The sequence below is a fragment of the Bacillus rossius genome, chromosome 1 (genome assembly GCF_032445375.1).
Source record: "Bacillus rossius redtenbacheri isolate Brsri chromosome 1, Brsri_v3, whole genome shotgun sequence".
NCBI classification, from domain to species: domain Eukaryota; kingdom Metazoa; phylum Arthropoda; class Insecta; order Phasmatodea; family Bacillidae; genus Bacillus; species Bacillus rossius.
In genome coordinates this window covers 1,687,736-1,703,358 of record NC_086330.1, presented here as the reverse complement: position 1 = coordinate 1,703,358, position 15,623 = coordinate 1,687,736, and the positions used below count along the sequence as shown (strand labels likewise).

The 15,623-nt window shown below is 38.7% G+C and overlaps 1 protein-coding gene across 1 annotated transcript; it reads left to right on the top strand.

The window, feature by feature from the left end:
• Positions 1–810: 810 nt before the first annotated feature.
• On the top strand, positions 811–13,430 carry LOC134531023 (probable isocitrate dehydrogenase [NAD] subunit alpha, mitochondrial). The gene is made up of 6 exons (XM_063366507.1): positions 811–891; positions 1,041–1,163; positions 5,816–5,988; positions 7,677–7,940; positions 8,031–8,280; positions 8,367–13,430. The coding sequence occupies exons 1-6, from the start codon at positions 865–867 to the stop codon at positions 8,601–8,603; spliced, it is 1,074 nt and encodes a 357-aa protein (XP_063222577.1). The 5' UTR covers positions 811–864; the 3' UTR covers positions 8,604–13,430.
• Positions 13,431–15,623: the final 2,193 nt, after the last annotated feature.

Genomic DNA, 15,623 nt, shown 5'->3' with positions numbered 1-15,623 from the left:
CTATTAATTTTGAATGTAATTCACGCCATTAGATAATTAAGTGATTTACATAACCTCAAAAGTATTCAACACGTGTCATGAGCTCCCGTTATCAACAGCTTTTGTGTTGTAAGTATAAATTATTCTTATACATTTATTATAAAATCAAATTTTTTTTTATTTATATCGAAAATATATTGTTGGAAATGGTCAAAAATAAATTCGGTGAAAGTTAGATTTTTATTATAATTGGCTAAATTTTTTTTATTCATTTATAAAAGCTGTAACTTCCGCAGAAATTTTTTTCCACCTAGATATAATTAAGAAAAATAACATTTTTCCCTTTCGTAAAACATTCTAATATTTACATGTAAACTAGAAATGCCCTAGAAATAATTTATATGGCAAAACAACGTTTGCTGGGTCAAATAGTATATGTATAAATAAATGAGCATTGTTCACTGAGCGAGAACATTTCTAGACATAGCCTGTTTCGTCTACTAGTCTATACACACTGTGCTTCCTCTTTTCTCACAGGCCGTTGTGCCATCTCGCTGCCTCATAGGCGAGTGCTACCGACCTCCGTAGCGTAGTCGGCTGCCCACCGGCTTACGGTGCGAGGGGTCCTGGATTCGAGTCCCGGGTAAGGAATGGGTGTGACATTTACATGCTGATATTTGATTACCTACGAATTGAAATTGATGATTGCACTGAAACAAATTAAGCCATTGGCCGTTTGGCGTAGAGCTGTAGGCCACATAATTCAAAGAAGAACAAGAAAAACGTGTGCGTGATCACGAGAAAGCAATGGTTCTGGCTGTGTGGGGTAAGACCTTCGCCTTCCGCGATATTCTCTTGTCTTTTCCTTCACGTTTGAAATCTAAAATGGCTGCTCAGCTGGTTCGTAGGCTGGTGAGTTATGTAGCTGATGTATATGATATATTGTATAAATACTCTTACGGCTAGTATTTTTTATAAGCATTTGTCACATTTAAGTTGTAAATAAATGTTGATTATTGTTTTGCGAATGTGTGTGAGAAAGGCGTATGCGACACTTGCAGGTCACAGGACTGCCTTTGAATAGGCTGTACAGCTCGGAAGCCCGCAAGGTGACTATTATCCCCGGCGATGGCATCGGGCCAGAGATATCCACTGCCGTCCAGAAGATTTTCGCTGCAGCGAAAGTAAATATTTTTATACTCTAAACCGTTAAGAGTGATTTGCCCAAGTGTTTTTTTTTACAGGTGGTAGAACTGTAAGCCGGCTGCATTTTATAATCATGTATGGGGTAATACCCGGACGGAAAGAAAAAGTCGGAACACATGGTTTTCACACACTTAACACTCTAATGAAATTACCTTGAAGATATGGTTTTTTAATTACTAATAGTTTGTGAAAAATAACATTTTAAATACCTGTATTTTCACATTGGCACAGCCATTCATTGTTTACCAGTGATTGTGTCTGTTCAGCACAATTGTAGCCAACAACAGAGAACAAAAAATAACGCTAATTCTTTTGCTTCATATATTGAAGTTTATCCCTGGATCCTGATGGCATAAAAAAAATGTTGTCATAGAATAAATTATGATAATAAGTTGAATAAAAAGGATTCTTTTTTTAATCTACAATCATAATTCTTAATGATTTGGCAATTTCTTTTATATCCAGATTCTTACCATGTACTGAACTAAAGCAGCAAGCATCATGTACCATTGGATCAAACAAACATGATCAAGCCTTCTCCCATTTGACTTGTCCGTTACAATGTGACTCAAAATAGTACATACTTTAAAATGCAATGAATCAAAATAAACATTTTGTGATACAATTACTTATTAAAATAAAACAAACATGAAATATAAGCATTAAGTAAAAATTCCTTATTGCAATACAGTTGTTATTTAAACAAATTTCATTATTACAACACACCTACATTTAGTTCTCTAAATAAAAAAAATTTTAAAAACCCACATGTGTAAATAATTAATGTTGGTGATTGCATAAATAAGTTGGTTTTGTAATGTAAGCTGTAAACTGTTATTTTTTCACAAATCAGTAGGAATTAAGAAACCTTATTTGTTTTAAATCAGGAATGTCTCAAGTATATGGAAAACATAGATTCCTTTTTTATATTATTATTTTTGTGTCTGTAGTAAACAATCAGTGGCGTAGCTAAGAAGCATGCCTCCTCCTCCCCCCCCCCCCCCCCCGTATTCCCGGGAAAATTTGGATTTTAAGGTGTAAAATAGTGCTATTTTAGCAGCTCTCGGTACTTAAATTTAAATATTGCAATGGTAAAAATTTTATTAATTTTTAATATTAAATTTGTTTGGGTGATGAATAAGAAATTTAATTAAAGATTTGGAGCTAAAGGGGTGGGGGGGGTTTGAACCCCTATACCCCCCCCCCCCCCCCCCCCCCGGCTATGCCCCTGTAAACAATGAATGGCTTTGGCAGTGTAAAAGCACAGGTATTGTAATGTAAGATAGAAAAATTTAATTTATTCACAAACTAGTAGGAAGGAAATACGAAACAATCCCTTATGAATAGGGATGGTGTGTAGTGTGTGAAAACCAAGTTTTCCAATTCTTTTCTTTCCGCTCTAAAAAGCTGCTCTGTCCGAGTGATACCTTTTTTGGTTCTTTACAGTGTTGTGAAACAAACCATTTTATATCTTTGTGCAGTTTCTGTATTTAGCATGGGTGATATTCTTGGTACGTTAATTGATTTTGAACCCAACTCACAATATTTATGTTTCTGCAGTCACAGGTATTCATGCAAAATATACTTTTCGCAACTTCTGCACCCAAATGTGAAATGTGTAATCTAATGGTTGTAGAAGGAGGGGGGGGGGGGGGGGGTTTGCATGTTTGTGTTTTTTTACTTTAGAAGCTTTAGTTGGAAATTTAAAAAAAAAAAAAAATTCTGAAAATTATATTTTCCAATTAATGCCTGTCACGTCCTCCAAAACTGCATTTAGAATATTTTGTCACTAACCTACCACACAATTTACAGTATTTTAATTGTAGCTCACCTAACCAACCTTCACACTATTCTACAATATTGTAATGGTACACTGCGGATGGATCTACTGTGTAGCTTCGAGCCGGAGACATGTGAGATTCGGGTGCAGTATCTCCTGAGACCATCGGGCAGGCAACCCGCTATACTCGCGCTCCTCGGTACAACTGTTATTGCTACCGCTCTGTTTAAAACATCGCTCCACCTGCACACGTCCAACTGTGAGACAACAGTGAGTCGATGAGTGACTGCTCGCTGCAAGTCGGAGATGCCTGTCCAACGGCCGGAGGTCCCGACTGGCACAACGCGTCTCGGAGCAGGACTACCTTATAGTCATTACCATATTAACTTCCCTTACAGTACTTTTAATGTAGCCGACCCTTCACATGACTTTACTGTACTTATTTTAAATGTCATCTAAACAGTAAACTACTTGTAATACCACAATGTAGTTTTACAGAACTATCAGCGATAGTTAAAGGAACTCAAAAATGCCATTTTCAGATTTTGAAGTTATACTTATTTTATGTGACAAAATGTTCATGTACCATGGAGTGGAAATGTAACATATTCGGGGTTGGCTAATTTAAATCACTGTGGTTTAAAATATGGTTTAAAAAAAGTTATTTTTATTTAAAAAAATTAATAACATTCATATTTTTAAATATATTTTCATTTCTTTAATGAAAAATTTAATTCCTCTCTAATAAGATTAATAGTTAGGTCATTGATGTTTCTTGTGATTTACAGGAACAAAACGTATAATAGTAAAGATCTTATTTCAATTATCTGAATGAGTTATGAATCATACCCAGCCAAATACTTCTCAAAAATTAAAAATAGTTAAGTCAGTTCCTATTCTGTGGGAAATTCCCAACTATTGTAAATCCCCATACTGTGGGAAACACACATTCTATGGAGAATCCTCCTCCTGTGGGGAAATACACTCTTTCTGTGGTTAAGTCCCAGTTGGATGTGCAGATTCGCTGGACTTGGGTTCTTTGATGTTATAACTTCTCTTGTTCAACACGAGCGGAATGTTTATGGCTTTCATTTGAAGTTGAGAAGGAGTCAGGAATAGGTGTGAAGCTAAATATTAAAGTTCAGTTACGCAAGTTGAAGATGATGAAGATAGTGCAGGTAAGATTCAAGAGTAAAATTTTCTCTTGATTGAAACCGAGTCATGTATATTTTTTTGAATTTTTCTGTTCTTAACTCAAAAAATATTCTTACAGCACATTTTTCTGTGAAGTAATAATAACTTTCCGAAAATACTTTGTTTGGACACTGGATACGTTTCTTTATTTACCCTGAAATAGTATTTCAATATTCCTGCTGGTTTCTGAGAAATAACTGTTTATTACTTACTTACCGTACAATGCATTAATTTGACCGCTGCCATTTTTCACTTTCCTGTGTGGGTCTGCGTGTGTACGATTGGAGAACTTTAGTTAAATAGTGAAAATGGTCAATTACACAAGGTATGCTACATAAAAAATACTTCACAAAGGATTTTCAGAATAGCATTTGAGTTTGCATAATAAAAGTACTAAGAGTTCACTGCTGTCATAAATCATTAAATTTCAATCAAACGCTAACCTTTTCAAAAATTACTTTTTTAAAACGAAGCAACACCCTAGGTTGCCACCGTGAGTGGCGGAGAAGTGAGAATATCACCGAGAAATTTAATGACAAAATTATTGTTTCTATAAACAGTTACAATAGCTTAAACTACATACTTCAGGAAGTGTAGAGAGAGACTTCTAATCACTTGGATTTGTGCATTCTGAAGTACGTAATACGTGAGGCAAACTTGTGTTTCTGTTAAAGCAGTCAACAAACACAACCAACAGTGATGTGATGTGATCTACAAAATAAATGGGAAAGAACTAACCTAAAGTATTTTTAACGTGTTAATCTTGATATTTTTATTTTAATAACTGATTAATCCACAAGATTGAAGAGAAAAGAGCGTATTTTTTTTTTTATATCTCTAGGTTTGACAATGTTGTACATACTATAGTATTGTCACTGAATGGTTTTTCCCCATTATTATTTTATAAATTAATTTTTGTTGCTCTCAGGAATCGTGCCTAAAATTATAAATCAATTTGAGTCAGATATATTTAGTTTGAACGTGGTAACCAAAATTAATATAATAAAACAAACCTGGTATGAACCTTAAAAAAAACATGGTTTAAATGCAAGAAACCTGGTTTTTTTTCAAACCAGGTTTTTTTAGTTTTTTAATACTTTTTTGAAGTGAAAACTTCTTTAGTCGCATTGAGTGATTTTTGGTAGGGGTGAAACTTATGGGTTTGCGTCACCGACATGCTGTAGTAGCGGTGAGTAAAGTTAATTTGACCACGTGAATACATAGCCTAGGTCTGACATCACTGGTAAGTCATAGCTAGGTAATGAATTTTTACGTAATTTTTACATGCCACTGACGTCTGTTGTGACTAAAAAAAGATGTAAGGATAAATCATATCATGCTGACACCGTAATTGTATATAATTCCAAAATCATTTTTCTTACGTACATTTGACGTAGAAATGATGTCATATTACTAGGGACACCTGTATTTCGCGAATACATTTCGTGTCAAGGTATTTCGCAAAACACTGTAGCTTTTTCTAAGTGTCATGGCAAATGGTGAGGGTGCAGCAGTGCGGTGACCACATTCTCATTGGCCCCGTCAAGAGCGGGACGACACCTCTCGCCGACCTCAGCCAATAACCACAGGAGTAAAGCAGCACGGCAGCAGCTGAGGGGTCACGAGGAGGGTAACGCGAGGCGCGCGTGTGCGCAGGTGCCCATAGAGTGGGAGTCGGTGGACGTGACGCCCGTGCGCGGCCCGGACGGCAAGTTCGGCATCCCGCAGGAGGCCATAGACTCGGTCAACAGGAACAAGGTGGGGCTGAAGGGCCCGCTCATGACGCCCGTGGGCAAGGGCCACCGCTCCCTCAACCTGGCGCTGCGCAAGTGAGCTTCCCGTCTCTCTCGGTTCAAACCAGAAGGTTGTTTGATTCGTGCATGGCTTTGACCGACGGAAATCCACAGACATGGCTGGCTGATGATGCGAGTGTTGTGGTTGTTTTCTCGAGGCTTCTAATTAGGGCTGGGCCGATCACTAAATTTGCCGATCATTCCGATACCGATCATTTCCACCGATACCGGCCCCGATCATTGCCGATCACTGATCAGACAAATTAAGAATTATATAGCTTGTTTGATGTTAATAATAAAAATATAAAAAAAAATTAATGAAAAAGTTACCTTATGATAACTTACCATTTATTTAACACTTCTGACAGAAAACAATTTGTTCATAAGTTTTTAAAAATGAACAATAATATTATGTAAATTAAGTATTTCCTATTTCTACAATTTCTAGACCTTCCCACCCCACAAACCAAAGTACCCATACGACACTTTTCAGAGGTCTTGAAAATAAGTGCTTTAAAGAATCACTAAAATAGACAAGTCACCAAGCCTAAAGTAGAAATAAAGAAAAAAATATATCAGAAATGTTTGGTTGTTTTTACAAACAACTTTATGCAACAAAACAATTTTCAATAAAATTTTAACTTTAGAAACTTAGAATACAAAACAATCAGATCATAAGGAAACAATAACAAACAGGTATATTAGTTCAAAGATTAATGGATGCACAAAATATGAGATCCATGCCTTGGTAAAGAGCATGCACCGTTTTCATAATCAATGCTAGTTTGCGCCACTAGTCTCGCTTCGGTGCTGGCCATAGATGCTACTAGCGAAGTGCACACTCTTCCTGATGCTATCCATATCTATGGTGCAGTAAAGTTATTTTCTTACGTTTGCAAAGGTAAACAATGGACTTTTTTAAAAAGCATTTAAACGTAGTTTAAAAGGAGGAATAAAACCAAACCATTTGTTAATTTTTGGGACTTTTCCGCTTCGTAAAACCGTATGAAACGGGAAATTAATTATTTTTATTAGTGTATGTTCCGGGAAAATAAACCATTGTAAATATATTACTTTCGGCGGGACCAAAATTAAGCAGCGTATGACACGAGAAAATGTATGAAACAGGAACGTATCATCGAGGTTCTACTGTACTGTAAATTTGTGTTTTTGTTGATACGTGATTGTAGGCCTACCTTATTAGTTATTTTGTAAGTAAATTTGAAACGTACAACTTTGCATTTGTAAGCTTAATTCAGTATTTATTAATTTTTATTTAGTATGTAATGATCGGCGTTTGGTGATCGGTATATAATTTGCAATTCGGTGCCGATGCTGATGTGTTAAAATCGGCCTCTTATTGTGATTGGTGATCGGCATCGGCCCAGCCCTACTTCTAATCGTTATGATGGCTTGAGACCCCAATTGGTCTTTTGACTGATTTCATTGCCGTGCACCTTGGGCTTTCTATTGGTTCGCAGAAGTTACGAATAATTTACGTACCTAGAAAAGTTTCAAACAGTTGCAAAATAGTGTCATTAATTATTTGCTTTCAAGTGATTAAAATGTATTTCACATTTTTCCAAATCTTAACATGATGTCGTGGTTACATGAAATGTCTGCTGCTGCGTGCTGAAACAGACAAGTTGTTTACAGCCGGGTAGACGTGAGATCGGTCGGACAGGCGTTGAAGGACGCGGCATGGAGTGCGTGGCTGCCCCCAGGGAGTTCAACCTGTACGCGAACGTGCGGCCGTGCCGCTCGCTGGAGGGCTACGAGACGCTGTACGACCATGTGGACGTGGTGACCATCCGGGAGAACACGGAGGGCGAGTACTCGGGCATCGAGCACGAGATCGTGGCCGGCGTGGTGCAGAGCATCAAGCTCATCACGGAGGAGGCGTCGCGGCGCGTCGCAGAGTTCGCCTTCCAGTACGCCAAGGACAACGGGCGCCACAAGGTCACGGCCGTGCACAAGGCCAACATCATGTGAGTGCTGCTGAGAGCCCGGATAATGAAGCTTGGGGCATTTCAAACACACACATATGAGAGTGACAGGATCGCCTGGTGGTGACGCAGGCGCATGTCGGACGGCCTGTTCCTCCACTGCTGCCGCGAGGCGGCCGAGAAGTTCCCCGAGGTGCAGTTCGAGGAGCGCTACCTGGACACGGTGTGCCTCAACATGGTGCAGGACCCCAACAAGTACGACGTGCTGGTCATGCCCAACCTGTACGGAGACATCCTGTCGGACATGTGCGCGGGGCTGGTGGGGGGCCTGGGGCTCACCCCCTCGGGCAACATCGGCCTCAACGGAGCGCTCTTCGAGTCGGTGAGTCCCGGTGTAGTCGCCTGCGTGCCGGCGCGGCGCCGGGAGCCCGGGGCGTGGTCCTGACACGGCCGGTGCTGTGGGCGCAGGTGCACGGGACGGCTCCGGACATCGCGGGCCAGGACAAGGCCAACCCCACGGCTCTGCTGCTCTCGGCCGTCATGATGCTGCGCTACATGGAGCTGGGCACGCACGCCGACACCATAGAGCGCGCCTGCTTCGCCACCATCAAGGAGCCCCAGTTCCGCACCGGGGACCTGGGCGGCTCCGCCTCCTGCTCGCGGTACACCGACGAGATCTGCAGGAAGGTCCAGAGCTCCGTGTAGGCCCGCGTCTCCTCCCGCGGAAACATAACTGGCGTTGAACTTGACAAGTATTTATTTTATTTGTGGGGGCCTCCACGTTGTTTTGATGGGACGGTTCTGTGGCAGATTGTCGCTGAGCTGCGGGCCCACTGAAGCATCACACCCTCGTGCTTGCGCCGTGAGTCGTGTGCGCAGTTCGGCTGGACGCTGGCCAGTTATGATTTCGCTCCCCTCTGTTTTGTCCAGTATTCTCGCGGCGTGATGTGCAGTGGAACCGGCTGGGAACTCTCGACGATAGCGGGGGATTGTGGCGTGCGTTATCGCTACGCTCGTGTTATCAAACTTGCAGTTTTGTCATACTCTTTATTATTCTTTGTACTAACAAACTAGTGAATTTTAAATCATGCTAGCAAGGTTCCACTGTGATGTCACGTTGGTAATAAACAAGTTGCTCTCATCGCTTGCTAGTCACGTCTTTAGGTAAATTCTATCTCGTAATTTAACTGCTAGTTTACTAGTAACATGTGGTTCTGTGGCAAAAAAAAATCTTTGCAGTCAGTCAATCAGACAAGTGTAATGATTTTTCAGCTAGCAGAACTTAATTAATGTAAGTGGTTTGTGTGCTGATGCAGTGATAGGAGTGTAGTAATCTGACTCTTTAGTGAGCTGTGTGTTCTAATTGGTTGTGGGTTGATGAGGAGCGTCTGTTCTTGTGAGCAGCGTGCCCAGTGGCGGAGCGGAGACGGCGTCCACAAGGACGGACTGAACACTGCTGGCGAGAGCAGACTGTCCTCATGTAGCTCCTACCACTCATGTACAGTATTTATGAGGCTATTTAGTAGAAAATACACAGCTGGTATCTAACTCCACCATGCTAGGTATGGAAGTCACAAATATTATTTAGATAAGCATTTATCAACCTACCAACAAATCTGTAAATTTTAAGATGGTTGTCAGTATTATATTAGTGATGTTTTTAGGGAATAAAAAAATACTTTACGAAATCATTTTTGAAAATTTTACTCTCTCGTTTCAATTCTTTTGGTGGGTTTTGGTAGCTACAGGACTGCTACCATTGAATGATCATGTATGTTTGTAAAGGCTGCCGTTGTGGTCAGGAACTGTGATCATGTGCATGGCAGATACTGAGATATTGATATTAGAAATACTTTCTAGGTAAGTTTCAATTTTGATATTTCTTTTAATGAAAGTAAATGGAACAATTTTTGAGTTAAATGAATATCTTGAGTGCCTAACAAACATTAACATTATTCTTCTTAAAAGAATAAACTTATTATATTTAAGTATGATTTTAGTTTTTAAACACTAAGAATGTATCCATGCAGTTCTATAGAATGACTAAATGTTAAATGATAGCTTGCTTAGACTGTACATAACATACAATCTAGATAAGAATACGACTATGAATTCAAGATCATGGATGTAAGGGTGACCTGTAAGAAAAGAGTATCCTAAGTATTTTATGAAACAGTCTTGGATAACATAATGCAACCTCAAATGTACATATTTATTAGAAAATATTAAGTGAAACTATTCTGAATCACCTCAGAAGCTCATATTGCCTATAGTAGTTCATTTACCTGAATAATTCCCGGACCCATTATCTTTAGATCATAACCAAAAATAATCATTGATTATAATAAACATTTAACCAAACTTATGAAAACAGAGCTTGTAACTATGGTTTTAATTTTCTATTATGTTCCAGTGTTAATCATGTAAAAAAAAATTGTTCCTTTTTAAACAAATAGCATTCTTATTACTGACATCTGCCAGTAATTTTTCCAGCAGTTTTTCTTGCAACAAAAGTACTAAAGAACTAAATGTACCCATATTTGCAATAAAATACTTTTAAGTGTATTCTTAAGATACAGTAGAACCCTGTTATAATGTTCCTGCATATAATGTTTTCCTGCTTATAATGTCATATTTTTAAAGTCCCAATATTTCCTCCATAAGGACAATGTATTTATTTCCTGCATATAACGTTCATAAATAGTGTAAGTTCCTGCTAATAATGTTTGCTTTCTAACATTCAATAAATGGGGAAAAAATGTTTTAAAACCAAATTATTCCAACACTTACGATAAAAAGTTTCCTTTATGTATGTTTATGTTTACAATCACTGCCATACAATACATAAAGTTTGTTAAAATACAATTTTATGCAATACACTGAAGGTACACAATGTTCATAGTTACGTGTCAGTTGGCACCCTTAGTCAACTCTTCCTTGCCATTCCAGTGGGTATTCAGATGCACGTACATAGTCCTATGATATTTAAGTTGCCAACCATTGAGCGAGGGGGCATAACTAAAAGTGTTTTCTATTGCTTAAAAATATATTTTTTTCCATTCATACATAGGAATCCCAAAATTAAACATTTTCAGGTGGCGAAGGAGTAGACGTTCTCACTCTTAATGTTGTCATCATGAATCGTGAGACAATTTTACAAAAAATGTGGCAGTGTATCTTTAAAGACAAACAAAATTTAACCAGGGAACAAGACGAAGTTGAAAAATTGTTGGCTTGTTTTAGAAAATTCATGTATCAAGTATAATATCTTTGGTTTTAACATTAAAGTTGTTTACATAGCTTGGTGAGTTCATTGGTACAAAGCTCGAACATTGTTAAGTGCTAAATTGAGATTTCCTGCTTATAATGTTTTCCTGCTTATAATGTTTTTTCCTTGTGCTCCCTTGAAAAACATTATAACAGGGTTCTACTGTATTGTGTGGATGATTCCCAATGTTACCAACACCGAGGGCTGAACTCTCAGGCATGCGAGGCTATAAGCGGGAGAATGGTAATGTGTTGACTGCGGTGAAGCACCCGTTAGCATGGGTCACCCAACCTTTGGAACTTGATGCAACTAGCTGCCATGGTTTCAATCCATCTTTTTAAGTTTGGCACACATTCTACGATAAACTGTTTAATCAGGTTGTCATACGACCATATGTTCACGTTTGAGTGTTTTACTTTCGAAGTTATCTTCTAATCAAAATTGTCGTACATTGGAGGTCATTTTATATGCAAGTATACAACATTAAAAGATTATTAAAATAAAAAAACACTACAAACCAGTACATGAGCCATTAAACATTGGTTAGGCACTTGATATTCATATAACTTAAAAGTTTTCTTTTCAGAGAATTTCAAACCTGAAAGGGGACTGAGTGTTTTCAGAACAGTATTGACTGTGCTCATGTGTTGTGCACAGCCTTTGATAGGGTGCATGTTTAAATTAAATTATCTGGTAAATCGGGGGACAGCATTTCCGAGTCTCGCCGAGTTGCAATGCACGAGCTCCGGGCATCTCCTGGTTGGTTGGAGAGTGAGCCAATGCAGAGCAAGAAACAAGAACTGCCTAACGCAACACTCGTGCTCTTGCGACTAGCCTCATTGAAGGATCTCTGCATCAATGAGTGTGTTACCGTTGTTTAGTGATTGCGTATTGCATTGACCAGGCTTACAGTTACAACAGTATTTTTGCGGTAACATTATTTTATTTGACATTGTTGATCTGAAAGTTATGTAAGACGTTGCTTGGATTGGTGCAATCATTTTGTCATACATGCACACTGTTTCACTTTAGGTTTTGCTTCCAAGACACCATCAAACGGCCCCAATATGAAGTCTGTCCCAGGAACAAGTGCACTATGTCTTGGTTATGACCCTAGGCTGTTTCACGACAAAAGAAACTTATCACAATGAGTCTGATTACAGCTTTCTTTGGTTGTTGGCATCTGTTAAAACAGTAAACATTTTTTTTTTTTTTTTTTGGGATATCTGCTAAGATATGTAATTATGAGCTAATGTACATTGTTTTTTTTTATATTTTATTTTTTCTTTTATATTTATATACATGTGTATGTAGTATATCTTTTTTTAGATTATCACATTTATGATGTGTTTTCTGCAGATTCAGACCAGATTAGGCTTAGCTTTGTATTAAAAAAAGGTTTCTTATATACATAGTTATTGTAGAGCAAGTGGTAAATACTTTACTAATTTGCATATGAATTAAGTTAATGTTGCTCCAGCTGAAATAACATTTAAATTATCATGTGAAAGTTTCCTAGATTTTGAAATTCTACGTAGAACAAACTCTGATTATACAGGTAATTCATCAGCGTCTATAATAATTGGAATGTGTACTTTATGTTTATGGGTATCTGGGAATAAAAGGTAACACGCATACGTGAAACACCTGTTCTGATCACTGACTGTCTCGTGTCTGCAAGTCCGCCTCTGCCTGTTCTACAGAACGTGCTTGCAAGGCCGACACGAAGGCCGGCGGAAACTGGGAGCAGGATGTGGCCCGTCGTGTGTTGTCGGTTGGTGTAAGATGTTATAAAAAAAAAATTTAGTATTTAATCTCTAATCTAGCGTACGGGATGTCCGCAAATGCACTTGTTCATGTGGACCATGACAGCGTCTCCGTACGGCTAGTTGGGACATGAACTCGAAGCAGTGTGCAGAAACATCTGATCTGTGGTGGGGAGATACTCCTGTAGCTGTGATTGATTCATGACAAACTTTTGTTGTAATTAAATTATTTTGTTAATATTTATTTGATTTTTCTACCAGTGGACTGTTGAAATTGTTTTAATTCACAGTTGTGACAGTGTGTGTGTGTGTGTGATATTAATAAAACTTTTGTTACTGTTGATTGGAATATAGTGTCTGATGTTACTTCTCGTTACCTAGATTAATGTTAGTTGAAACTAGTCTGAACAATACATTGGCTGTAATAACATTGTGCCTCTCTTCTTAGTTGTCATGTAGTGTTGTTCCTTAATAAAATAATAAACGAGTGTGTTTGTATTCCAGTTATATTAAAATAATTGCTGTTAAATGCATGCATTTCACAAGACTCCATTAAGTTCAAGTTTATTCACCAGTTATTTAATGGAATTTCTTGTCAGACATGTCAGGAAGATGAAACTATTTTGAAGAACAGACTGTACATAAGCAGATTTTATGAAGTTTCCAGCCAATGTGCTACAAGAAAGAAAAAACCAAGCATGGTGCATACCTGCCAACTTTGGCCAGTCAAAAAGCGGGAGGATTTTAGTGAAATTGGAGGGGGAGGGGGGGGGGGTGGCGTGAAAATTTTTGTTTATTTTGTAAATTTTGAAAATAGTTTTTAAGAGTAAACCAGCATGATTAGCACAAGCAATATAAAAATTGTGTTCTAAAATAAAATACGTTAACAAACACTCTGCTTTTGTCACACTATCTTCTTTCCGACTTGTCACGAAAAACGTCTAATTTCTGGTTTGATGCCATGGCATTGACGGCATGTTTCTTCGTATTTATATGCTTCACAATGTCGCCCTTTCCGGCATGCGAAACGGAAAAATCACAACGACACAAAGAACAAAATGCAGCATGTTTTCTTTTCCTCGATTGCAAAATACACGGAAATTCGTCACTAAATGTCTTCTTGTACACAGCAAGATACTTCACTGTAGGCTTACTTAGCGCCATTTCTATTAAATCCCTATTCCGGAGTAGGCCTACAACTAAACAACGCATATAAAATACTCATCACGCAACTGCTTCCACAAAATAATATTTTGATGAATACACCGTTGATTAAATTCGAAGACAATGCTACCTCTACACTTCGTCTGTGAGCACAGACGCGAACAAAGGCGAATTTGTTCGGGGACGAACAAACAATTCACACACAGCCGGCTGACAAATCGAAGCGAATTTGGGCACGAATGTAAACAGTGGTATCATAAACTCATTATTAATCCACTCCGTCTTTATTTCAAGCCAACACCACCGAAAATACAGTTTACAATGTTGACAAAACACGCCATCTTGGAAAACAAACGAAACCTTTTTGTGGTTGGCTAATAAACACCAATGGCGAACGTGTACCAATACAGCTCCCATAATTATCGTAAATAACTACGTTTCTTTCTTAAAAGTACGCTTAACCAAGCGTTTTAGCCGACAATTGTGGGCATTTAGGTTATTAAAATAACTACACGTTATGGTACAAACCGTAGTTACTATACGATTATACGAAATAATGGTACAAATATTTTAATTCTATAAATTTATTGCATTAAAAACTTCAAGAGAAACAGAACCAAAAAACGGGAGATTTGAATGAAAAATCGGGAGGGCGGGAGAAAGGGTACAAAATCGGGAGTCTCCCGCCTAAAGCGGGAGGGTTGGCAGGTCTGATGGTGTGTTTACGGACAATTGCAGGCTATTACGGAACTATCAAAAATGAATTTAAGAATTCAACACTAATACTAAGGTATAATACATGAGATATTTTATATCACATATCACTGTGGCACATTTCTGAACTAGAGAAGAAAGTAAAAAAAAAATAATTGATTATATGTAATGAATAACTCCAAAACTTGAAAAAAAATTGCGAGATGACTGTATTTGTATATTTATAGTTTCATTCAACTGCCAACACACAGCATACATAACAATGGTCTATAGCCTTGCTTGCACAGACTCCCTCGGCATCTAATCCCGTTAGGGCATAATCCAATTAGGAGATAAGTGGATCTTTTACATGTCCAAAATTCAGAAAACCAAATGTTGGGCATGGGTTCCGAGAACTGGATAATAGATACATTTCCAATCGCGCATGGATTCCCATCCCAACATTGGTGCCACCAAACAGCTGCTAGCCTGCCGTTTAACCCGGCTCCAGGCAGTACCGTCACATCCCTGGGACCCCTCGGTCACCCAGTTGCTCGTGATCCAGCCAAGGACATCCACCTCTGCTGGCTCTGCAGGCTAGTACCTGAGCATTAAGTAGCTCACCACCGAGTCCATCTCCCACACTGATCCAGGGCCATCTGAGGAAACCTCGGCAGGGAAGTTTCACAGCAAGGGATTAGTCCCGTGGCAGGTAGAGTGCCGCTGTCCCGGGCGGGTGAGAGGAACAACACCTAGGAAGTCCTTGGTTATTAATATCCGACTGTCCCCCCACACAAAGGTTACAGCCTTGCCAGAGGCCCCTGTTGGTCTGCT